General features: G+C 53.1%; 4 protein-coding genes across 4 annotated transcripts; 1 reads left to right on the top strand and 3 right to left on the bottom strand.

The window, feature by feature from the left end:
• Nucleotides 1-1,282: 1,282 nt before the first annotated feature.
• Nucleotides 1,283-1,869, bottom strand: CSUI_000553 (uncharacterized protein; the record flags this gene model as incomplete). The annotated part of the gene is made up of 1 exon (XM_068060787.1): nt 1,283-1,869. A coding segment is annotated over one exon (159 nt), but the record flags the coding sequence as incomplete, so codon positions are not given.
• Nucleotides 1,870-2,129: 260 nt separating this feature from the next.
• Nucleotides 2,130-5,705, top strand: CSUI_000552 (uncharacterized protein). Its single transcript, XM_068060786.1, has one exon. The coding sequence runs from the start codon at nt 2,941-2,943 to the stop codon at nt 3,379-3,381; it is 441 nt and encodes a 146-aa protein (XP_067927241.1). The 5' UTR covers nt 2,130-2,940; the 3' UTR covers nt 3,382-5,705.
• A 2,430-nt stretch (nt 5,706-8,135) lies between these two features.
• CSUI_000551 (uncharacterized protein) lies at nt 8,136-9,577 on the bottom strand. The gene is made up of 2 exons (XM_068060785.1): nt 8,694-9,577; nt 8,136-8,235 (listed from the first exon to the last, which is right to left on the bottom strand). The coding sequence occupies exon 1, from the start codon at nt 9,319-9,321 to the stop codon at nt 9,043-9,045; it is 279 nt and encodes a 92-aa protein (XP_067927240.1). The 5' UTR covers nt 9,322-9,577; the 3' UTR covers nt 8,136-8,235; nt 8,694-9,042.
• A 2,037-nt stretch (nt 9,578-11,614) lies between these two features.
• On the bottom strand, nt 11,615-25,593 carry CSUI_000550 (eukaryotic translation initiation factor). The gene is made up of 18 exons (XM_068060784.1): nt 25,106-25,593; nt 23,546-23,706; nt 22,849-22,981; nt 22,074-22,180; nt 21,460-21,606; nt 20,805-20,964; nt 20,058-20,125; nt 19,085-19,184; nt 18,761-18,957; nt 17,605-17,746; nt 16,457-16,572; nt 15,798-15,942; nt 14,918-15,001; nt 13,814-13,971; nt 13,225-13,354; nt 12,321-12,489; nt 11,981-12,110; nt 11,615-11,738 (listed from the first exon to the last, which is right to left on the bottom strand). Exons 1-18 carry the CDS (start codon nt 25,134-25,136, stop codon nt 11,622-11,624), a joined length of 2,295 nt encoding a protein of 764 aa, XP_067927239.1. The 5' UTR covers nt 25,137-25,593; the 3' UTR covers nt 11,615-11,621.
• Nucleotides 25,594-25,678: the final 85 nt, after the last annotated feature.

Below are 25,678 nucleotides of genomic sequence, written 5' to 3'. Positions count from 1 at the left end.
GACACCAAGAATCATTACACAAGCACGGCAGTTTTGAGGTATTGTATCGGTCAAGGGAGCCACAAGGAGCACAACGGACCGCGTGGTTCGCCCCGGGCCTCCTGGCGGGAAGATCGGATGTTCGCCGCCCGGACCCGTAGAGCCCAACAGGCGTGAGAGGCAGATTGACCGTAGCGAGTGACCCCTCGGAGTTGAGGGAGGTCTGGAGGGCCAGGTATACCTACCGAAGGTGTAGTAGACGAACTGAACTGCCAGAACGCCGAGTCAGCCGCCGAGGAAGCTAAGTCCGCGTCTTAGGTTCTTCGCCGAGGGAACTGGTCCGAGGTGGACGAAGTCTGCGTTAGGTCAACAGACTACGGGAGACGATCAGCCCACACCCAGTCGAGATATCACCCCTTCGGGACGCCGAAGTCGCCTGTGCGTAGTCTCTGGACGCCAAGAATCATTACACATAGGCTAGCGAGTGTCGGTAATAAAGTGCAACGGTGATTTCTGGCTCAACAGTTGGACGGTGTCACGTCGTGGATCCCGAAGCCAGACCTTGGGAATGCGGAAGAATGAATCAGAAGCTACTTTCGGAGGTCGCGGAAGAATCAAAGGAACTCGGGAGCCAGAGAAGAGCCGCTCGGGCCACAGCGCGGTCACAGGGCCCGTGGACACCGCCAAAGAAACGTAGCTGTCGAAAACTGGGTATCGCTTCCCCTCAACGGGGTATCCTCTTTTTCAGGGGTCAAGTCTCTTGGCCGTACGGTCACACTACACTAACTTGCCCTCCGGCCTAACATACTTCTGACGTGGGCGGCGAAGGCCAGTAAAACGGGTACCACAGCCGCCTGATAAATGGCTGCCGTATCTAAGTGCTAGACTGTGACAAACTGGCTCTCCGTGAGATGGCTTCATTCCGCAACTCTCTTAGGCTACCCTAGTAACCACATCATCTCCTTGCGCTTCCTTGTCTTCGGTCTTGGCTCGCTTATTTACGATCGCTCCAGTATTCAGCCCCTTCTCCTGTACCGGAGGTTCCGCTTAGACTACATACTGACGACATTCACTTTTCCCCGCACACCTGCCGAGCCCCTCTTTCCCGTGAATGGCTCGCCCCAACCTCCCGGGGCTTCTTTAAGCTGTCCTAGCAGCCTTAGGCCGTCCCTAATATGCCGCTACCCTCCTAAAGAAAACTCGCTAAGAGTTCAAGTAGTCGAAGATACATCTTTGACAAGCGGGTCGGGTCCCGCGTCATGGCACGCTTTGTTGTGCTCTTGAAACGCAAAGGTGATGCTTTCACGCAGCCATCCGAACACGAGTCAGTCTGGGACAAAATAAACAGGGAGAGCATTACCAAGCACAAAAAAAGAACAACGAAGAAGTGTGGGCTCCGCCGAGCCCATGACGATCGGGAGCAGCCGCAACGCTCTCTTCTCGCCTCCTCCGCTACTGTTCAGTACAGTTGCGGAGAACTACGGTGGATCCTCAACACGGAAACGAAGGCTGACAGACCAGCTTGGTTCCGGCACGGACAGAAAAGCTCGTACTGGCGGCCACAGATCAGTTCTTCCGCCTCTTCGTCTGTCCAGCCTGTCTCTGCCTAACGCGGCATATGAAGAGAGTCACGTCTCTTTTCCGGCCTCCCGGTGAGCCGGCGCCTAGCAGCACTACGGACTATTGCCAACTAGTCTAGTGCGTAGGGTGCCCCGCTTTACCGGGCTATTCTAGCACTCCAACGGCACTAGCGGTATACACGCTCTACAGTCCACAGACACACCTCCCCGAGAGACACTTGTGTCAGCCGCAGACACAACATCGTCAGGTGCTACAGATAACCGAAAACTCCACGAGGCCGCTACTGTCAGTGGCGGATCTCGGTAGTGTGTCGACAGTCGTGGTGCTTCGCGAGTCTCACCTTGACGGCCCACTTCTGGTGATTTTCTTAGACGGTCGCCGCATTCAAAACAAGGCAACCCTCCGGCCACCACGCGCGTATTGCTACCGCGCCAGATGTCTCACTGTGGTGCGACAGTGCGCGAGCACCCTCACGGCGCGAATCACACCGCTCCCGCGCCTGCAGCTGGCGGCCGCCGGGGCTGCTGAAACCCTGGCCCTAACGTCCCTCGCTGGCCTAGTGCACTTAACGATTTGACGCGATAGTTCTGTGTCCGTGCAGTGGAGAAACTCTCTCCTGTTGGGCATCATACAGTGGAACTGCTAGTTTTCCGCGTCATCCAGAGACACAAGAACAGGTGGCGTGCGCGGCACTTCGGACAGATAACGAAGTCAAAACGACAGTCGGTGGACTGTGTTGCATTTTTTTATTGTCCGTTGCCTTCCACCTTCTCTGATCATGGCGCAGGGCGTGCGCCATATTGTCTGCTTCAAGTTCAAGCCCTCAGTGAGTGCAGAAATCAAAGAACAGTTCATCAAGGAGGGTCAGCAGCTGAAGGCGTTAATATCGAATCTCGATTTCTCCATAGACATATCAACTTCTCTTACAGAGGACCGGTCTAAGGGTTACACACATTTCCTGTACTCCGAATTCCACAGCAAGGACGACTTGGCAGCGTATTCGGACCACCCTCAGCATCAGCAGTTTGTTTCGAGAAACAAGCCATACCTCGAAGATGTTATGGCATTCGACTTGCCAATGTGACCTTCGGTGCTGTGTGGTGCGGAGGCTCACACTGCAGTGAACGTCGTGCTCCAAGACCGGCCTTTAAGCAAGTGCGTTACAGCACCTGCTCGCAGTTCGCAGGCGTCCATGGCGTTCTGCCAGACAGCTAAATCAAAGTGAAGGGGGAGCGATGTCTGGCGCGTCCGAATGTCACGGGATCGGGCAAGGAGCAGGGTGGCAGCGATGTGGAACTTCTGATCGCGTGCTGTAGTCGACAGCAGTCTTCATAAGCCCCGCTACAGCTGCGGCGGTACACGAGTGGCAAAGTTGAGGCGATGCCAAACCGTGCCTCGTGTGAAGCAAAATTGAGTCTGTCAGAAGGCAGAGCAGCCGGCAGCAATGTTAACTGCAAGCTTTGTCGCCGGGAGCCTGCGGGTAGCGAGGTTCGCGGGAGGTGCCCGCGTGCTTGCGGGACGGAAGCACAACAAGGGATTCCGGTCGTCTTGAAAGAGTTTCTCTTCGGCAGCGTCACGGCGCTTTTATGCCGGACAGTGGCTTTTTTTGTTGGGCGCCGGCTCGAGGGGTCCCGGTTTGAGAGCAACCAGACAGAGCCGAACCGGCGTCCTTTGATTGCGAGTACTGACCTCTACAGCGCATGTCCTTGTTTTCCCTCGTCTGGCGGGTCGCGGCCGGTGCGCAAGAGGAAAGCGGGACGCCGTCGCCGTGGATTGGCAGTCATTACGGACTACATCGTGGCTGAGATAAGCCGTTCCTAGTACCTGTTGAAAGATTTCTTCCGAATCAGGAGTGCCCAGGGGCTCCCCTCACTGTCGAGTGTTCAGTTGGTGTCCGACAAGGGAAGCCGAACTCCCGCTGGCAAAAGCAGTTTTTCGGTAGCTAAGTCGGGATCCGGTCCAGCCAAACAGAATAACTAGCGGGTACACTTCCACGGTACTCTACCGGGGTTCACGTTTGAAGCGTGTTACTTTGCTCGAACGGAGACTGGCACCGGGAACTACCCGCTCTTTAGGCGCCGAAGTGACGCTCCGAAGTTACCCCAAGGCGTGCCCCAGCAGGGTTCGGTTTCGCTGCCCGCCTCAGCGTGTCACGCCGAAGCTAAGCGAGGCCGACAGATCACGAAAATTGCAATTTATATATCCACGAGGAACCACAATAGGTTTTTGCGAAGGGACTGCACTGGTGACGGCTACGGCCGTTCAGCCCCAAGAGTCGAGTGGGGAATTATAGGGACCAGATCGGGGCGGGAGTGGGCCGGCGAAGGCGGAAGGTATGTCTGCCGCCTTGCCGAGCCCCCCCGGTAGCTGAGAGATCAAGAAGTGTCCACAAAGGGGTTTGCGCGGCTGCGGAATTAAATTTTTGTCAATTGTAAGCTGCCTGTTACTGGCGTGTCCGGAGCCAGTTCGTAAAAGCAGTCAGCAGGTCACTGGCACGTTGGAAATGACGAGGAGAAACTTCAGTCAGCTCGTTTCACAGTTACTGGCCGGAGTACTGGTATGGGTAGCATCTATGCACACTGAACGTCAGGGCGTTTCTGTCCGTACAGGCAAGGTTGACGCAGTCGGATAACTTGCTTCTCTTGTGGGAGACCGTGAGTTCCAGTTCGGTGCACACCTGATCGCCACTCTGAGCCACAGACCGGTTTCTGCGCCCTGAATTCATACAGAGCAGACGAGGGGGCTGGCAGGCAGTGAGGGCGCATCACTTCCTTCTGCAGGGCAAACTGCAACCGGCGAAGGGTACGGGGCCTGGCAGCGGGATGGAAGAACCCGGAGTGCGCAATACCGGGCGAGGACAGGGGTTGGTGTGTTGAGCGCGGTCGCTTGCTGGAGAATCTGTAAAATTTGCGAATCCCGAGCGTACCTTCAAAGGCCTTTGGATCTCTCTCGAGGCTGTCAGATTCAAAGCGACGGAGTGTAGATGGAGGTGACGAAGGTAGGGACAAGCACCGCTCCCGACACGAGATGAGACAAGCAGCCTGTCGCCTGCGTTGCTCCGTCTCGGCGCCAGCAGGTCGGCCACCGCAGCGTGCCAGGCACTGATTGTCACATTTGCACCGGTGTACGCCGTCCAAGCAATCGTTTGAGCAGTCCGGCAGATACTTGGGATCACACTGGAGGGGGCAGGGTCTGTCGCAGGGAGCTGAAGCACCTGAGGTAGTCAGGGCAAGTGGACAAACGCATGGTGGCGAAGTTCGGCGGACCGGTAGCCCCCGCACTACTGTGAACCGGTGGCCATCTCCCCGCTGTCGAGTGGTTCAACGGGCAGGAGGGCACCACGAAGATGTGTTGAACAAAGTGTTTATTGCCGTCCTGTGAGCAGTGACTGAAGACAACTGAAATGTGAAGGCCAGGTGCCTGTGGAACCCGGCAGGTGTCGTGTAACAGACTTCAACTCCATGTGTGTGTACTTCTAGAAAGGCAAACCCTTCCCATACCGTGTGCGTGAATTGTCATCTCCGTCCCATAATTCCTTGCTCTGCGCTCGATCGCGCGTTCAATACATGTACGCGCTTGCTCGACGCAAGCGGAGTCGCACACGCCTCCCTTTCCGACGTCTTCGTACACTCCGTCATCCTTGTAGTAATAGTCATCGTCACCATCGTCGTAGTAGTCGCTCTCATCCTCTTGGTCGGTCTGCTCATTTGAATCAGGCCACCCGCGGCCGTCGGGGCCGTCATCCGAACCGTCCTCGTCGTCGTAGCCGCACTGCTTCGCGCAAGGCGCTTGGCAAGCCTTTACTTCTTCCGTGGACGGGAAGAGACCTGTGAACACGGAGTTTCACCGAGTGAAAAACGCCCATACCTGTCCCGCGATACCGGGTCGGTTTCCATCATGCTGACAAGTTTTTTGTTCGGGGAGATGCTGGCAAACGCTCACCGTTGCTCGGTGCGGAGGGATGCGACAGTCTCGTCCTAGTCCAGAGGAAAACGGCCCGCGGAGTGTCTGCCCAGCTAAATCTACAGCAGCCCGTGAAAGAGCGCAGTCTCGGTGTACTGTTGTGATGCGATGCCTCTCCGTCCCGCCTATCTGGAGCATTACTCCAGCCAAAGTCTACTCACCTTGTCTCGAGCTGCTCGCCGCTGCTGGCGAAGCCGCAACCGGCCGCTTCACGAGCGGAAGGATTTGCCCTACGTGTTCTAGTCACAAAGACAGGTGATCTCTGTCCAAGCTGGGCCCCTGACTGGGCAGCCCGGAGCCCCATAGTTGTGAAAATTCAAGTGATGCACGGTTACATCGCCGGTTTCCAGGCGGATCAGTTGTTGTTTGATCTGACTGTCGAAGCCGGTCATGCGCTTAAGGTTCTGGGTTGTTACAACGAATGATGACAGAACAGAAGTAAGCACCCCAGACTCCATGTACATCCTAGTTTCTTCTGAACAGGACGCTCAGGTTGTTTGCTGTCTAGTGGTGGTGCAGTCGATTCTGTCGGAGTCACTTACTGATAATTGACTGTATTCCGATCTGTTGCCGCATGCAGTTTTTGACCTGTTGTACGCAGCTGTTGAAGCATCTTGGATGGTAGTTAGATTCGCATGTGAGGGGGCAGGGCCTGAGACAGCGCGCGAAGCCAGCGATTTCTGTCCCAGTGGCTGCAGAGGGGTGAGAAGACACGCCACACCGACATCACTCACAGGATGTCACTGCAAGAGCCTGCAATCAATTCAGCTCAGTGACATGTTGAGAGGGCGGTGCAGCAGCAGTCTGGTCACATTTCTCCTCCTCACGCTCCTGATATGCTGTTCCTACATACATCGGGAAGACGTGCTGTAGGGTGCTTATCTGTCATGCAAGGAACCTGTTGTGTTTTGCAATCGCGCTTCGGCTCAGCATGCGTTTCTCTTTGTGTGGGGTCTCACAAGCGTCACCGGCATCAGCCTCTTGTAGCCTCCGGAAAATAGCCGCAGTAGCTGCTTGACTGGCAACAACTTCACCAGTTGTCTGCTGGTCGATGTGAAGAAGCGGCGCGTTGGGCCTCGACAATATCGGCGGCGTGGCTTCGATCCTGGTCATCAGTCCACCTGTCCTTGCGGTGCTCTCGCCGGCCCCCCGACTCGGGCTCGCGCTCAGCTTGGGACCTGGCGGGACTGGGCCGGCGACGGTCTCGGCTGTCGGAGAAAGGCGTCAGCAGGCGAAAACACGTGATGATCAGACGCCCTAAACTACCTGTTTTATCCTGCAAGAAAGGAATCGGTTTGCTCGGATGGCCGCTACTTTGGGTCTGCGAGCTAGCTTGAAGATCTGAGTACGTGCGAACCCGCCACAAGATAGGTGCCTCTTTCAGGTTCCCTCAATCCCATCTCCTACTCCATGAGATGTGCCTCGGGTTTTGGCTAAAAGGAACGAAATTAACGCGAGAATCAAGCGCTGCCGGGACACTTTCTCTTCGAGCCCTTCTTCTGTCGCCGTCTGTGTACGATAATTCCCTACCTGCAGGAAGCATCTCCCAGCCTGAAGCCCCGGCGATCTTGGAGTTTACGCCTGCGTCCGGCTTCTCCATTGACGATTCGCCAATGAGTGATCCGACTGCCCTCAGTAGTTCCGCGAAGGGCTGTGGCGATAATCCGTAGTGCTGCCTGAGAGATTCTAGAGCGCTTCCCATCAAGTATTCATTCTGAAGTTGCGGTTGCTGGTTGCTTGATTTGCGTCGCGATTGATCCTCTGGCCGCTGGGAGCGAGTGCCGATTCTCCGACTGAAACGGTTCCGCTTTTTTAATGGACTACTCCTCCATGAAAATGTACGAACGCCGAGTGCTGTATTCTTGTTAGTATTGGACGCCGGAAATAGCGGGAAAGAGTTCAGCTTCTCGAACGCTTGGTCAACAGATCGAAGACATCGATCGACTCTGTTGATGCACGTATTCGTGCAGCCAACGTACTGACTGTCACACAGTTTTGAACAGCTCCTCGAGGCGAAACACTCTTTGTACTCTGGAGGCAGGTCTGTCCGACATGAGGCAAGAACAATCGCCACAGCATTTGAGTTGAGTTTCTAACGGCATGTCCCTTAGTCGGGATTAGAGAGAAAAACACACGGGATTAGAGAGGAAAACACTCATTTATAGCAGGCCGCTTTGCGTGCACAAGTATGTATGTACGCATACACTTGATCAAGTCCGACACCGGGAATGTTGCAAGCAACTATCACGACCAGGGTGAACTGCAAATGTCACCGCCACGACGGGACACGCAAGGCCGAGGATTGCCGGTACCGTTCTCGGAAACACTGTGTACAGTTTGGAAAACATCTAAGCAATCCTTTCACTCGGAGAGAGCGAAATATCAGGGCTCCAAGGAGGACAGCCATCCGGCTAAGTGTGGTGCATCTGTTGGACTGCTTCGCAAATCAGGAGCAGTGTGCTCTGGAGAATTCTCCACCACTCTCCTCATCCTCGAGCAGGACACGGCCAAATGACTTCTCTCTCCCTGTGCCAAGAAACTTCCTTCTCTTTTCTTGTCCCTTACGCCGTAACTGTCTTGCTATAGAGCGCCGGGATTTCAGGCACCTCGCCGCCTTCTTGGCTACCTTGCACTTGTTCAGACAGATCGGCAGACCGGCATCACACACGCTGCTGCATTTGAGTTTGCAAACCGACCGTCTTTGCATGGCTTCTGCAAACACATGGAACATCACATTCTGTTGGCTTGCATACTGAGCTGGCCGGTAGGTCGGCTCGGGCAGCTCTGCATGTTGGTCTGGACCGCTGGGCGCCATAGCGTGCGACGAACGGCTCGAATCCACTATCCCAGCCTGCTGTACGCTATAGTTTGTTGCAGCAGGGCAGTCTTGAAGAACATTGGTTCGCAACGCAGGAAAAAATCGGTAGTTGCACACCGAAGCCAGACTCCATAGTCTTCGTGTTCCTCCAGTTGATTGCATTCACCTCAGGAGACAAGCTCTTGTCTTCGGATACACAGCATCGAAGGAAAGGTCAGACTCCATAGCCATGGCGGCCCGCACTTCGCGACACCCATGCTGCTAAGGGGTGCCCCCGGGGCTGGCCGAGGTGAAGCCAAGGCCTGGCAGGTCAGTCGAGAACTTGGAGGCTGCACATTCTACGTACACCTACTCGAGGACCTCGTGGTTGTGTCGGCGAAGGGATTTGCCGAACACCGTCCATCGATAGTGAGCAATACCGAAAGCAGCAACGCGACAAGGGCGCTGACGACACTGTACGAGACCAGTCTGGGGAGCTCCATGCTGTCTGCCGTTAGTACTGCGTTTCGAGCTCTTCCCGATGTGATGAGCCGTAGCGACAGCAAAGCGGTGCTGGCAAGCTTGCTGGATTTTCAACTGTCACCAACATGTAGCGTAGAGCCTCTTCGAGCTGCACAACTCGGGATAATTGCCTCGACGGAAGAGCAAAGATCTCTGACGGGAATTTCACCGATTGAGGGGGTCGCACGGATCATCGAGCTTCAGCGATTGTGGTTCGCTACGCGGCTCTCTAGTTCTCTAGAAAAGCCCGAACACGCCGGTATCAGCTGCTTTGGTTCGCCTTTTAAGAAGGCAGTCGGGCAGAGGACGCTCTCGAGACAGGGCAACTTGGCAACCGCTGCAGCGATATCGCTTGACAGAACCACCGAGCCCGGGGAGCAATCGGAGGCATCCTGTTGTACCTCCCTGAGACAAAAAATCGAGTCTAACGCAGGGCGGGGCGGCAGACGGGGATCGTGACTCGCTATGGAGCTTCTCATCGCCCGGCCGCGCACACCGGCCACACAAATCCCCGTGAGAACTATGCCTTTGGACCAGTCCGTAGCACTCACCTACGCCGAGTCGAAGGGCTGTGTGACGACGACGGTGGTCAAGGGGAGACACGGATCTGATGCTTTTTGTATGCTATCTACACACATAAACAGACGGCAGCACCGACACCGCTGGGGTGAATATGCTGTTCTACACCCTTTTTGCTCATGGGATCTAGCTAAGAGGCAGGCGAGTCGACATACTGTACTGCTTTTTTGGCTGCACGACCCCTTCGTGGTCACGGCTTGCCTGCCAGTAGCGAGGCGCGCAAGCGGGGGCGAAGGGGACCGGCCAGGATAGAGGGGAACGCGTGTGACTGGCTCTTGGCCTTCTGCCCCTCGCTCCTGTTGTAAACAGCCAACCTGACTGGTACTAGTCAGAAGCAGTAAACTCGAAACCCAGAGAGAGGAGAAGACAAGGGGTCTTTTGGGGGTTGGCTCGTCGATCAACCCTTCATAAAACGGACGGATGTAAGGGGGGGCGCTCTTCTCTAGCGGCGCCAGACGGGGACGCTATTCGGGCATTTGGAAAGAGCAAAGCGGTACGCCCGAGGGCACGGCCCGAAGTAGGCACGTGTTCTCGAGAACATGTAAGGAGAGACGGAACAACAACCTTTCCGGTGACGACCATAGCTGTGCTGAAAAATTTCCTTTCGGACTGTTCGGACGCCAGAAAGATACGCCTTCCTCAAATTTCTTTGTTGGTCTCGCGCATGACTGGGCAACAGTTTACAGCTTCTGTGCTGGCAGGGTGAGGTGATGACCACATATATTTGTCTTTATTCGCAGCATACTTCTAGCCGCACCGGAGCAGTATATGCGTTAGAGCCCGCAGACCAGAGAAAGAGATTTCGCTGCTACTATGTGCAACGGGATGTTGTCCGCCGACACCCCGCACCTGTAGAGAGCCACTGAGTTAGGCAGGGGCCCGAGGCAACAAGTACACTTTTTTCGTGCACCAGCAGCGCTCGTTGAGAAAGCAAAACCCGGGAACGTGAGCCGCTGTAAGCGGGAGACGTGACAGAAGCCTGTGACAGCACTTAGTTGGGAACGATTATTCGCATCTCAAGCCCCGGAATCTCTGGAGATAAGGTCCCCTCAGGCACGCACATTCATGCAGTACAGGGGTCCGTGCCCGTGTCAAGTGTCAGTGCGGAAGACAGAAAAAAGCCCCCTCAGGGCGTACTGAGTATCCGAGCTGCGACATTCTCTGCCAGCCGCTTCTGAACGTCCTGCAAACATTCCGATCATCTTTGGTTGCCTCCTGGTCTGTCCGCAGCTCATACGGACCCTGAGATCAGTCAGCGACGCCGTTTCCCGGGCCTAAGTCCATATTCGGGGCTGAATCTGCAGACCGTCCCAGTAGCTGTCCGACAAGGAAGCTCGGGAAGTTTCCCGAGTGCAGAATGCCTCCTTTTTCTGCGAGCCGCGGACGACTTGTTGGGCGGTGAGTTCTCTGGGTGCTTGTGCCTCTGTCTGAGCTATACATTCCGGTGGCGCTGCTACCTGGGGCATCCCACAGCCCATGACGGTATGCTATCGGGCCCCGGACAGGGCTGAATCACCACGAGACCAGCTTCCTCCCTCTCACCAGCCCTTGCTGTCCCGACACAGAAAGATAGCGTTTCGGAGAGACTGGTTTGCTTCCATACAACAGTCGGTCTTTCGTTCACGCTCCGCATGTCTCAACACAACTCTGAAGGAAGGTGACTCCTTTTTCTGCTCCCGGTGGAAAATTCCGGAACGGCCGAAACCCTGAAGTGGCATGCCATGAATTACTCAACTCGCAACGGGACTATCGATCAATGTGTAACAAATGAGAAGCTGCCTGCGAATACCGCAACTCCTCGGGAGACACCAATTTAATCACGCGCCAACTGCTCGCACGGCAAGTTAAGTGGGGACCCGACTCCACAGACTTAGATGAGCTTGCTAATCCTCCACTTGCCACCTCCCAAACGGGACAACACACACGTGGCGTCTGCGCGGCCATCAGAAAGATAAGATAAGACGGACAACGCCCGGGTGCACACGAAGGACAGCCACCTTGTGCCCCCCTGCCACGGGAGAAAAGTACAGTTCTTTCGACCGCCAAAAGCAAGTAGGCCAACATTTGCCGCCAATACGACCATACAACCGGCAACATGATTACCAAACAGTCTACGGCCGCACGACCGGACACAAAGAAAACACTGTGCTTCAGTTCTGTGGGCCAAGTGCACAAACAGGACAGAGATACAAACCAAAGCTCATGTGATGATTTCCTCTTTGACTTCCAATTCTTCTTCAATGACCTCCTCCTTGTCCTCCCAGTCGAACTGAGCATCGAAGCTTTCCCGAGCAAGCTGCCATTCGTCGTAAAGTGGCTGATTACACGCACGCACAGCACCAGAACAAGAATGGACGCCAGCGAGAACAGTACAGCGTTCGTCCTACACACACGTGACGCCTTCCTGGACATGTGCACTTACACCAAGGAGTTTATCCCCTACCCTCAGAGCATCACCAAAAGACACTCGGCAACTTCATTATCGACGAACGGAGTCATAATCATCACACCTTCGAACACGAGGTACACGACCGAAGACGCGCACCCAAGGAAACTTACATGCTGAACTTTCCACTGGTTAAGATGGTCGAGAACCTTCGTAAACTCGTCCATTTCCTCCTTGCGTTGTCTGATGAAGGCTGCTCGCTGCTCGTGGCGGAGTTTCTCATCCTCAGCTTCATATCGTTTGCTGAACAAAAAGATGGCACGCGCGCTACTCGAGATCCGATAGTAGATGTGAAAGTGTGTGCGATATGGCACGCAATCCTCGTTGCAGTCGAATCTGAAGCGAAATTGTTTCGCTGAAAAGACACTCTCTGAGTACCAACCAGCCATAGGCTACTGAGCAGAGAATTACCTAGCAAAGTAGAGTCGACTCGCTCCGCACACGAGGATCTACCCGCAGCTGAAGTGAACCACTTGCCTGTAGTCCTTCATCTTTTTTTTGATTTCTTCGACTTTCTCCTTCTTCAGCAATGACGGAGGGTGGGGACGCCACAAGAATTGGTAGAATTTCTCTTTCTGACACTTGTACTGCAGCTTGCCTTGGAAAGTCCAGATGTTGTAACCTGCACAAGATCGTTTCCCCTTGAGACAACGCGGTACACTGAAGACACTGTCGAGAATCGAACACGACCCATCACGGAACAATCGATCACCGGACGAGCAGATGTGGTTCTATAGCAAAGACACTCTCGCTGGCGCAGCAGAGTGGGGACAAAAACATGCAAGATGAGCTTGGACCCTGGCTCTCGTGCTCGCGCCATCCGGCGGCTGTGCTACCCAGTGAGTACAACCAACAACCTGTCTGGCTGTCTGTTGCACTCAAGAAAGCCAAGAAACGAGCTGCTGGCCGCCCAGGCGCCGGCACATTAGCAGAGCTTGAACTCGGGGCTGCCTCCAGAACCCGGTTCGACACGGGAGAACCGCGACAGACACCCTCTTTCAAAGAGCACGGATAACTAGGATCGTCCGAGGTCGGTCACCTCGCACTCCTGAGCAGTCAATGAAGTGGCGTTCCACTGACCAACAAATAATTAGAGTGTCCTTCGGAATGGAGTCCCGGAAGACCGCAGGTGCAACAGTTAATGGGTCGCGACACGGGGTACAAACTGACTTATCTTGGAAACTGGACAGCAGAAGAGTGCCACAGTGGAACGAAGGCAAAGCCACCGTCACCAGCTACGCGATGTTCGACACTTAAGTTGATGATACGAAGTTGTACGCCTGTCTTGATAGGAGACTCATAAGTTTAGTGATGAAGAGACACGCGAGGGAACGCCTTCCTTGAACTGGAGGCACACCTGTGTTGGAGCCCAGACGGAAGTTGTTTCCAGTGGGGAGCATCGAGAGTGCAACAGCTGTGCTCAGATAGCGCCCACAGGCCGACCACTTTACTTCGTTCACCATGAAATGCTCGTCCATGTGCAAAACCTGGTGGAAGACCATCACAGAAACACAGGACATGCTTTGCATCTAATCAAGTAACAAGAAAACTTGGAAAACTATTGAGGCTCTCCGTTGAACGCCCGGAGCGCTCTGCGCCAACAACGAAACACACGCACTTTCCCTCCCTACTTGGAAGCCCGCCGAGTAATCTAAACCATTTAAACGGACTTGCTCGGTGTGTACATCACTAAAACAGTCGACGGAGCCACAACCTCGACAGGAGGCACCAGGCAAAAAAGAGAGCAGACGACTAAACTCCGCGACTCCTTGAATACGCCAGCCAAAAGCTTGTATGAAGGTACTTCAGACTCCGCACGACTACCAAACCGTCTGCGGTTGGAAATTCAGCTCGCGCGGAAAACCCGTCAAGCAAGCCGGCTTCAAAGAGGCAGGCCTTTTGCGTCCGGACCAAAGCAATTCTTTAGTCCTCCCAGCAGCACGCACCTGCACTGTATCCTGCTCGTTTAGACAGCAGAAGAGAAGAGTACCATCGAGCCCGAGAGACGCAAGGACGAAGTATGACCCAAAAGGCGACCACTGCATGTAGTTCATGTAGCTACTAATGTCGAAAGAATAAATCAGGATGGTATCTCTCTTGCCATCTGAAAAAATGCATCCAGAAAACACAAGAGAAAACCATGCAGCTGCTCCCCACCACCGACCACGAAACTTGAGGTATCGTCTAGCAGTGCAACAGTGTCTCCCTGTCTGACTAAACACTGTTCCTTCCACTACTCATCCACTTCTCTCTACTCGACTCTGTGTCGCCCTGACGACGAAACTCCATGAGCACAGAAGAGTAGACAACCCCGGCCCCCGATGGACTACCACCTAGACACCACAAGAAAAAGCAGCACTGGTAGTAATAGTGATAGTACTGACGCATATTTCGTTCCTGACGATCATCCAAGCTGCAGTCCGGTGACTGCTGAATGAAGCATACAGTTCATGTTTCCCCAGCTAACACTGACCTATGCGCACCGCACACCATTTCTCCAACAAGAAAGCAACGTCCCGGTTTTCGTCCAACTTCAGGCTTGATGACGTGATTACTTATCTGGCCAGCAGCGCCGCCTCCGTATGCGCAACACGCCTAGACGAGACCGCCCACCCGCACCAAGGAGCTCGCGCAGGCTGGCTAAACAAAAATTGAGGAACGTTCTTTCACTCCAGCCCGCGACATACACAGCCGGTGTGCAAAACCAGCAACACAGTCCGGTTCGCTATTGAAGGCGGGTAAAAACCGCACCATCACTGCACAACTCCATAGCAAGTCTATAGGAGAATCATTTACTCTGCATTCTGGTGAAGCGGAACATCGTAGGGCGGCTCACAGGAGAGTCGCGCGAGACTCGTTTCTACATCAGGGTTCGGAATGAACTGCGCCCTGAGAGGCTTATTCGTGTCCGCAGTCAGAAAACTGAACTAAAGCGATAATTTGGACAGTCACGTAGAAACGGTGCGCTGCACACGGTACATCGAGTGCCAACCGACTCCAATTTGAACCAGCCTCAAGAATCTCCCACTGCGAAGGCGCCTTGTGATTACCTTCACTCGCGTCGCACACCCGGTAAAACCGGAGAGCTTGACTGTTGGTTTGTTCATCTTGTACAACGAGAGCGAATCTCTTGCCTAAACAAAGAGCGTAAGACGCGCACGACGGCTTCCACAATGTCCGGAACTCCACCAAAGAATCTCCTCTTTAGCAAAATTACACAAGTTGTCGAGCGGTCGGGTGAGCACCACCCTACATGTACAGATACATGTCTAAACGCGAAATGCGTGCTGAAGAAGCCTCTCATCGAGCGAAAAAAACAGACTCAAAAACTACATCCTGCTTCAAATTTTTTGAAGTTCTGATTGAACAAACACGCAGGTGACCGGCAGAGACAGCACAGACAGAACAACCGAATCACGTAACAGAGTTCGGATCACTGCAAGTGGCGATTAAGCAAAGCTTCCCCCTGCGAACCCTCAGCCAAAACTACGTCTACCATGAATCCATCACTGCTGAACAGGCCCGCCGGAATGACTTGCCCAAAGGGACCCTCTAGTTTGCTACGGTATACCAAACGAGCTGGGAGATAACACCACGATGAGAAGTGTAGCGGGGTCCTATGGTACTGTACTGTCAATACGCGCCACTTTCACAAGCACAGACTGTGCAAACCCATGCACGTACTCCCACCTGTATACCAATACACTCTCAACATGCTCACAGCTTCCGGCAACTTTGTCGTCTCTCATGTACTGCCCCCCTAAAGCAAATCAGTTACCGCCCGGGAGATGATAAGCTCACCCAACAAGTCGGCAAAAGACGGACTACGCCTTCGAAGGATGGAGTCACGTAAGAACGTAACATTCTGATAGGATCTCATCTGCCAGACCGAGCTACCATAACTCTAATAAACACCGAACCAGCACTTACTGTAGCCTTCCTCCCAGTGAAGCTGCAACGCGACATCGTTCAGCTGGACGTTATCAACAGGAATGGCCTTTTCACGCATGCGGAAAATCTCCAGTTGTGTGAATTCTTTCCTGCCCTTCTTTCCAGTCTTCTTGAAGACCACAGTCTGCACAGAAGAACAAAAAGGAGAAAACAGTACGTGCAGTGCTCGAGGTACATTTCACATCTCCCTCGAGCCCGATGCCACAGGTGATATCTAATGCAGCAGTCACGGCGACGAGCCGACAAGAACCAGAAGGCCCAGGCAACGCCCGAGAAAAAAAAGACGCGAGAAATCCGAGACAGGCGCGACACCGCCAGACATCAGACAACAGAACGGCTATAACGTCGAGTAAAGAGAGACAGCCCGACATACGCAGCAGCCAGCACACACACACTTCCCTTTTGAGAGCCAATGCGCCCTGCAGGCGCCCAAGCCAGCACACATGTTTTCGCACCAACAGAAACGTCAGCCGGGTCGCTTCGCGACACCTGCTTTCTCTACTCTTTTTTCTTGCTCCTGACAGCTACCTTCCTGTCTTCGGCTGTCTTCAGCGAGTTACCAGGTCTACTCAGCAGATCTCTTCTACACTCCAGCAAAAAATACTAGTCTGTGTAAGATAACACGAAATGTTGCTCACTCGGAGACAAAGGAAATCTCCTTTGGACTGCCAGTGCATGGAGGCGCCCTTAACATTGTAGACGTTTTTACTGCTCAACTCCCGACGTGTGGGAATCTCCGCCAGCAACAGGCGGCCTGCACAAATACGGAAACAAAAGCAGCCCCCGGTCTTCTCAGGCAATCGACATATAATTTCTACGAGAACCTCTCTCCCGTACGAAAAGCAGCAGCAATGGTTTCCGTCAGAAGACGACGGGAGAAGCGGAGTGTCAAAAGAGTTAGGATAGAGTATCCACTTAGAAGATACCCATGGGTGGAGTTGGAGATCCGTCTTCACAGGCACACACCTCGTGACACTACATCTGGAAATTCTCTGCGACAAAAAAACCTCGCCTGCAACCCACGCAGGAAAAAAAAAAAAACACTTCCAACAGTGCACGGCTCAGACAAAACAGGCTCGACTTCAGCATTTGCTGCCGTCTCCAGGAGCGGCTCACGAAAGCCTGTTCTCCGTGAGACCAGGGGAGAAGAGCAAGGCTAACGTATACACGCACACAATAGCAGGTCAGCAGCGACTTGACCATAGTGGCTGCGGGCCACACTCAACAAGATTTTCGAGTCGAAACGCCATTGAGGAGTTGAGCTTATCGCATCAGAACAGGGAAACCACTTCTATTTTGTTGCACAAAACACGTAACAGCGTCCCACCTAGACGCCTAGAACATGTAACATACACAGAAAGCTGACCCTCTCCGCAACACTGTAAGTTGCGACAATCTGTGAAGTCCGCTTCATCGGCGGGTGCACGAGCAACGACCCGGTATAAAGTCGCGCTTGATCTCCCCCGCCGACACGTTACGTCTCCCTTCAATTTTGGCTGTTTTGTCCCTGTCCGCTCTGCAACAGAGGAAGTGCCCAGCAGCATCGACTGGCGGAGGAACTTCAGCCCTAGTAGAACCCACCACTCGGCAGTCTTACCTTTCCACTGTGCAGCGGTGCCTTGAGAAACTGGCACAGATACACCACCAAGAATGAAAACATAGTGCCACGGCTTACTCAGGTACAGAGAACACTGCTCAAGTGAACGAACCAGGAGAAAGAAAGTCCAAGTGGAAGAGGAGCGTACAAACATGTGCCTCCACAGACACAAGCACACAGATGTATTACCAGGGGCATCTTCAGATCCTTTGATCCAGATAGATATAACATTCTCTGTTGGCGACCATTCGAAGGTTTCCAGAGGATATTTGAGGGACGAAAGTTTCCCATCCTTTGGGTCCCGCAACAGACGCACAGCACACCGATCCCCCTGCACGGAATAACAGAATCAGGAAACTGATTTTCGTGCTCGTGACACAGACAGATCCATTCGCCGAAAAAGGCACAAGCAACACCGAAGACAGACGGATAGCACCAGGTGGCGCGTGAGTCGTGTTTCTGAACACATTGGCAGCTACGCGCCACATCAACAAAATATCTGGCGTATTAATGTCGAGTGCACCGTTTGACCCGGACATTTTGAACGCACTCGAAGCACCTACATCTGAAGGAATACGGACAAAAGATAACCTGGTGAAAGCATGAAAAACACACAGCCGAAGAGAGAATGGTCTACACATAAGAACAGCCGAAATGTTGACGGCGATTCATCAGCACCGACACAGATGACTTGACGTCGTCATTAGCCGTAGCCGACACGTGCGCGACCTGGATTGATCTGGCCACGATTGTTGCCTCGCCCGACGGAAAAAGCAAGATTGCTGCTGGTCGCAACGAGCGAATCGAGGAATCTTGGCGTACTCTTGTCTTCGCTTTCCTGTTCAATACGACTGCTGCACCCAGCCTGAAAGAAACTCGGCCGAACCCTGCAGTGCTGGCTCAACCACAGGACGTGAGCCACCACTACCTCAATGAAAGTAAAGAAACACATTTTCTAGCATTCTAGCAGTCCCTACACCACCTAGCTATGCGTTGTCAGATCTGAAGAAAGCCCACTTTAAATCAACCCGGCTACTACGCATGGACATGTATACTCAACTAGGATACTCAACACACGTCCGTGAAGCTTAGCGACCCACGCCTGCTACCACAAGGAATCAGAACAAGTATCACCTTACGAAACAGCATGGCACTTGCACATATACCAATGTGAACCTAGACATACATACACACCCACTTCTACCCTGCATCTAGCAACTGATGGTTCTAGGCGATACATGTAGGGCCCTTGATCTGACCTATAGAAGAGAGTCTGGGAGTGGCTATCTACCCAGAGGTGTTCTCCCCTTCTCTCTTCTGACTGTGCGACTACAGCCTCTCTCACCTTCTTCGTTTTGTCAGTCTCTGTCTTGTCGCCATCAACTGCATCCGGGTCATCATCACACTCCATCTGATAGACGTACAACTCTTTCTCACCCATGCGTGCCACGTAGCGATCATCATGTGAGAAGAGGAAGTGGGGAAAAGCGTCTCCTCCACGAGGAGCATGGGGTGGGGTGGCAAACTGACGGAGCAGCTGACCTGAGAAAAAAGATCGACAAAGAATTTTCTTCGAGTACAGGGAAGGCTAAGTTTTTTTTGGTCACCTCCCCCTAGTCCTAGATCACGTGCATCAAACTGCCGACTGAGAAACAGCGGGTAGACATACCGGTCATGACTTTCCAGATGCGCACAGCTTTCTCGCTGCGCAAGGGGGCAGGGCTGCCATCCCAGGTCAACACGTACGTCTCCTTCGGAGAGAATTCAATCTGGAGCATCAGTCGCACAAATCACAGAGGTGACACGCGCGTTCACTCAGAGTCACAACGAGAGACTCACGGGACCAGACATGCGACCGCAAGAGCACTAACGTACGCACAGCTCGTAGCCTACACCAGTACCCAGGTTTAAGCGCCCTGCAATAAGAAAAAAAAGGTTAAAGGCTGTAATACAGCTTCCTATTGACAACTGAGTGAAATACTGGTTAATCAACCACCCCAGCGGAGACGACACAATCCGACCAAGCCGAGTGTGCGAGTGGCTTGGCCGGCTTGTGTCGTCTCGAGTCGCGGCCGTAGCACAAGACACTTCTTTCGGTGCTTGCTATCGAGGAGACTAGAGGATATATCAGTGAGATCCGTAGTCTAGCACCAACGTCTACGAGAGGAACCTGGCTGCTAACCCACGCCTTCCCCCCTCGAAAAACACACTCGGACATACAGGATATGTCGGGATGAGCGAGAGAGGACAGCGCGCAAAATACACCCTCTGCTGTTCTCTCTTCGGCATGCAGAAACAAAGGCACATGTGTTTTTCACTACCCCGTGACCACACACCCCTACTACTCGTGTATGTAGACACGACCATACTAACAGCAGTCTCTCTGGATGTACACACGATGCCCAACAAGAACATTGCAATTACACCAACACAGGCCCGGCCCCACTTCTACCTTGCCACTGGACGATTGGTAATGATGATTTCGATCCTTTAGTACGATCATATTATACAAGAGGACCTGGAGCCACCCGAGCACGGTGACATGTGGTACTTTCGGGAAGTGAAGACACGCACCACCTCATACACACACACAATACTGTGCGCTCGTTCTCTCACTATCGCAGACAAAAAGACAAGCGAACCTGTTTCACGTCCTTGTGCTCGAATCTGACTTTCTTTTCGAAGTTCTCTCCCGCCCACAACGCAATACCTGTACAATGGCAGACAAGCCGACAGAAGAAGCATCCAAGGGGCCTCCGAGAGGGGTGTGCTTAGACACGTACAAGCCCCAGAGAAGCAACAATCCTTCCTATCTGTAACTAGACTGGTCATGAAATGTTTCTTGTTCTGCCGAGACGTCAACGCGAAGGACGCTGAAGTTTATGCTGACGGCCTGGTACGCCGTCCACACTACTGCGAATGTGTCGTGACTGTCAACCCGCTTTGCGCTCCTCGGGGGCTGATAAAGATTCACAGCAAATTCCTCTCAGTGACATAGTGACCATCAACAAATAAACGACCTAGCGTTCACACACAGACGCACTTCGATTCTTCCCCGAACAGTGAAGCGCAGATATGGCACAACCCGCCACATCCTGAGCACCCAAGGGACTGGAGGAGAACTTACGAGAAAGGCATCTTCACATAAACGGACTGCCAGCTTGGAAACACGAAATTGTCCAATGGGCTTTCACATTGTTTCGAAGCTGAATGTACCGACAGTGTGGTGTGCCGCGCCTTGCTAGTCTTATCCGCATTAGCTGAACGGAAGACGAGAAAATCTCTGCACGGACACGTAGGGACGTGGGAGTTACCGATGTCTACATGCACAGAAAAGTGACGTACTGAAAAGGCTCCCCATGTACCATGTGGATGTGCAGCCCGCTTACCGGGTCGATGGAACGTCGCCAAAAAGGAACCCTGGGGAGACCACTGAACCCGAAAATCTGTCCATACTCTTTTGCCATCAGCACGTTCTCGGTGACCGTCATATACCAAAACGCTGCAGTCTCGCTCAATGGGATCGTGCCAATAGATTTCTGTTTCGTCCTGGGACAAAAAACGGGAGAATGAGACAACTCTGTGTCTTTCTGAGGACCGCAGCCTTTCTCCTCCCCCTCCTCTGCTTCACGGCGTGACAGCGATACACAAACGCCGGGCGCACGCGGACTAGCGCGAGGAATACGCTTCTCGAGCGGGCCATATCGATTACCGAGAACCTCAAAAAGATACTCCCTAAAGACGCTGAGCAGAACAAATGCATCTATCTATCTCATGCGAAGACCAAATTCTCAAAGATTCTTCCGAGCTCAGCTACCGGTAGCCGATCTCTACTTCAAGCTCCTTATAGTAGCACCACGCTGTCCTCCCTGGAAACGGTTCTGACTTGGTTGGTTAATGAAAGGAAAGAGCATGAGAAGAATGTATTCACATGCGGCGAGTCTGAATGCATGAACACCAATATCATGAAAGTTTCGAGGAAGACAACGCCCTATGTGGGGACACACGAATGAGGGGATCCCGAGTGCCAAGGGCAAGACTGACAGCATAGCGAATGACAAATTGCTCCCTGCCTCTTGGATCGAGAAGCCACCAGCGGAAGTTCTCCCGCGTAAATCCGAGCAGCTTAATGGGGGGCCGGTAGTCGGCACCTCGAGTAACAATCTCATCAAAGTCATCCAAGAGCGCTGCCTGTGAACAGTAGCATAGACGGCCCAGAAGAAAGACAATTCAAAAGAAACTTCCCCTGCACGCATCAGCGAATACACTAGCTGGATACAAATGCAAATCACACGGGCACCCTACTATGCACGCAAGGCACCGTCCAACTGAGATCCCCACACTGTACTTCCGCGGTGACTCCCGGTCAGCCTTTTCCTGCTGTATGACGGAGTAAGGACACTCCAGGAAAAAATTAAAGTAACACTCGATTCCGCGACAGTTAGCTGCTGGATAAGCCAGACGAAAACCCCTACACAGTTATAGAAGGTGTATGTACTCAGCCACATCTTACAGGACATCCAACCACTCTAGACGACTCCTACGGAGAAGGAACAAGAAGAGAGCCGAGACGCGACGAATGAGCAACATGCTTTCCGGTGTAAAAGACCCCGGAGACATACGAGAATACACACTAACCGCTCCCCTATATATCTTACCCGGAACGTATGCTTGGCGTCCAAGACGAGGTTGTTGAGGTGGTGCGCAGCATGCTGCGCGTTGAACTGACTGCTGAACGTGATGAAACAAAAGCCCTTTGTCATACCTGAGTGTAGAGAAGATACCAGAGAAGTCATACTCCCTTGAATAACGCTGGCTTGCCACCGTGTGACCAAAAACAGTTGGCAATTTCGTACGAAGCATATGTGGAAAAGAGCGTCTTGCCACTCGACATCTGAACGATCTGCACCGGCTAGAGAGGCTAACGGATGACAACACCGTCGTGGCGGAAAACTCGCCGCTCAGGCTTAAGAAGGAAAAGGACCCCCAGAAAATGCTTCAGAGCTAACGAAAGGAAAAAAACAGGAACCATCGTGTGTATCACCATCCTCTGTATAGACCGCATGGAAGCGAAGCAAATCGTATGATATACACGGAAATGACTGTGCATACGTAAAGAGAGTCGACTTGGGACTGTAAGCTTCCACGCGCCGCATTCCTTTCCCGGGCAAAGAGTGAGGTGCGTGACACTACCACCGTTCCATGGACAGTGGTATACCGCACTGAAAGAGACTCAGCTTTAGCAGGAACGAGGAAACGCCCTCCACAGAGAAGGGAAGTATTTCAGACACACGCATTCCAGGAGTGCTAACACTCGAAGACATCCTACGACGGTAACAATGCGAGAGACAATCCATCTTAAACAATAGGAGGAAAAGCACACCGGGACGTCATATACTCAAGACTGGACAACGAAAAAAAGAAAAAACTCACCGGTCTCCTCATTCACTGGCATCGAGATACTAAGTCCCTCATGTCCCCCACTCTCCGCGTCTTTTTTCGTCAGCTCTTCTGTAATCTTTTTGACCAGAACCTTCTCCAACTTCTCGTGTTTGTCCTTGCCGACCTGGAGGACAGAAAGTCAACCCGAGATACTCAGCGTAGGTACCGTTGTTTATGCGTAGGCACACGGTAACCGAAACCTGGTAGAAGAGTTACCACCGATACCTACAGGTGAGAGCTACGACTGTGCTGCAGAGAAAGAGAGAACGCCTTCTTCGAAAGCTCACAAACCGACCGCTCCTTGCTAAACAAGACCTTGCGGTGTGGAATTCGATTGCATGACCATTCTAGGATGGTCCCGTGTTCCAATGGAGATCTACTTGAGTTTGTGTACCCCCCGTATGCCGGCATGTGACAAGAGTATAAAGGGCTTTGAAAAAGCCTTTATGCAGGCGCAGTATGTTACCGGTGTTTGCGCTCGGCACCGGGAAAACGGGCCGCCTAGAGTACTTGAGGGAATCGCAGGCTACTTTTGCTGATTTTTCTTCACAGCTGCTGGGCAGAATGAAACAAGAACGAAGCATCTCTTCCAGGATGCGTGAACGTGCAAGGCGCATGACAAGTGTCTGTGCTTATCGAGCACCGCCGCAGACAAGTCGTACTGAAGAGAGGCACCGTCCTTTCGTACCTTAGGGACGCCCACAAGAACAATCGTCGAGGGAAATGTATAGTCCATTTGGAGAAGAGGTTCAATCTGTGAGAGTTTTTCTCGCAGTCTTTCCTCATGGTCGTCTTCTTCTCCGTCATCACTGTCGTCAGAGAGGAACTCAAATAAGTCCTGCTCCTCCGCTGAATCAAGAAAAAAACCACATCGTTGAGAAACAAGAATAGGATGTCAACACGCTGGGGCTCACCACCGCGTACTGTAGGACTGCACTTTAAGTATATGAAAATATATAAGTACACGTCTACGATGAGCCCGGATGGTTCGACCGTCAGGTCGGCACACATCAGCTTGATGCGGCTCTGCAGCTGAGGCTTCGCTTGGATGTGGTGCAACGAAAGAAATCTTGGAGACCTTAGAAAAACAAGAAACCATACCGAAAAAACCATGTCTCAACCTCTTCTGGGGACTGACGGAAGCACTCAGTGAAACCCCACTCTGAGAGCACGGCGGAATGGTCCTATCGCGTGGACGCAAGACATGTCTCCTCCCTGAGTTGTGTGTGACGAGGTGCCAGTGGATGCCTGGCTGCCTTCGTCGTGACATCGAAGAGAAGACAGTCCTACGCAGTTTCTGCGTGAAATCATCTCTCCTGCCGCGCTGATGTGGACTCATTTCCCGTATGTTGTGTCCAAACCATCAACGGTGCGGACACGGACAACGAACTAGCTGGGGGCACACATGTGTGAAGCCGAAGTCCAGCAGTCAAAAACAAAACGGCGCACCGTGATAGCGTCAGCTGTGAGCATCCCTTCAGCTCAGACTAGTCGTTATGGAAGCCATAACCTCAGTGCAGCGCCAGGCCAGCACTACAAAGAAGCTATGAAGCTACGCAATCGTATCTCCTGGAGGATACACCACCGAAACAACTTGCACCCAGGAGACGGGGCGACCTATCACCCGGACTGCCAAGACGCGGTGCATGAAGTGTGGGCTTCGGAGACGTGACAGCGCTGGTCTCTCAGCACTCTCACGTCTCCCTTCTTCCTCCGCGGCCTGCGGAACAGACTACTCGTGTTCGGGTTCTTGGAGTGGTGGCTCAGAAGGTCATAAACAGAAGGCCGGACTATGAAACTAGAGCTCCGGCCGACCAACGAATAAAGTAGAGGCAAATTTGCGGAGGAAAAGAAGTAGTTGAGCACCGGTTTCTCCCAGTGACTTTACTGCTACTTTCCTATTGCTGAAGACACTGTGCCAGAACACCTGAAACGAAACTGTAGGTGGAGTTCGAAGCCAGGCCAGTCTAAAAAACGAAACCATGTCCCACTGGTACGGCACGAAGAGTGTTTCAGACGCGTGCTCCCGATCTGCGTTTCCCGCGCCGGCCCCCCCGCGGACAAGCCCAAAGGCAACCTAGTGATTCGTCTGGGACCCGCCCAGTCCGCGACGAGCCTCGAACTCGAACGGAACTCGGGCAGCACACGAAAAACGAGTGAGATCACCCAAAAAAGAGAATGAGACGGCAGGCGTGAAGCAGGCGGGGGGTGACGAACGTGCGGGGACAGCCAGAAACACACGACTCACCAGGGAGGTCATCTTTGTCAACTCGTACCATCTTGTCTGCCTTGCTGCAATGAAGCGGGAACTGAGCGATAATGAGGACCACCCCCAGGCAACGGGATTCGTGTCCAAAAAGAAAACGGAAGGAAACGAGAAATGCAAGCCGCTGATTGAGGGGTCAGCAAGTGCAGCGAAACGGATCCCAACAATGACTGAACAACACCGGACAACCCCGTTCCAGTCCATACACTTCGGAATACTTAACAAGTGAAACTACAACGAACCGAGAAAACAGGGGAGCAGAAGGTATGACTATCGGTTATTCAGAGAAGAGAGAAGTGGAGCGAGACAAACGTGGGGAAAAGTGGCTCGAGGCACTGCCTCTACAGAGCGACGGGAAGAAAGAAGACCAGGAGGCGCGAATGCACAGAAAAAAGGCACGCTCAGTATCCCTGGTGTGAATGAAAGCGACAAATCCGCGCATGAACCAAGAAGGCCTTGGCTTACCGGAGCAGGCAGCTGCCTCCTCGTTCCCCTCATCCACGGCTGTACATACACACGGGACACGGGGTACGTTTTTGCGCAAATCCCGCCCGT

Source organism: Cystoisospora suis (assembly GCF_002600585.1).
Source record: "Cystoisospora suis strain Wien I chromosome Unknown contig_210, whole genome shotgun sequence".
Classification (NCBI taxonomy): Eukaryota; Apicomplexa; class Conoidasida; order Eucoccidiorida; family Sarcocystidae; genus Cystoisospora; species Cystoisospora suis.
The sequence above is the reverse complement of the archived record's forward strand: the minus strand, read 5'-3'. Positions and strand labels throughout refer to the sequence as shown.

Bases quoted from the DNA above. Each gene is read 5' to 3' on its own strand.
- CSUI_000552 (XM_068060786.1), top strand. From the start codon at position 2,941: ATGCCAAACCGTGCCTCGTGTGAAGCAAAATTGAGTCTGTCAGAAGGC.
- CSUI_000551 (XM_068060785.1), bottom strand. From the start codon at position 9,321: ATGAGAAGCTCCATAGCGAGTCACGATCCCCGTCTGCCGCCCCGCCCT.
- CSUI_000550 (XM_068060784.1), bottom strand. From the start codon at position 25,136: ATGGTACGAGTTGACAAAGATGACCTCCCTG. The intron at 23,707-25,105 runs GTGAGTCGTGTG...TTCTTGATTCAG, and splicing joins TGACAAAGATGACCTCCCTG to CGGAGGAGCAGGACTTATTT. The intron at 20,965-21,459 runs GTCAGTCTTGCC...TTTTTGTCCCAG, and splicing joins AATTTGTCATTCGCTATGCT to GACGAAACAGAAATCTATTG.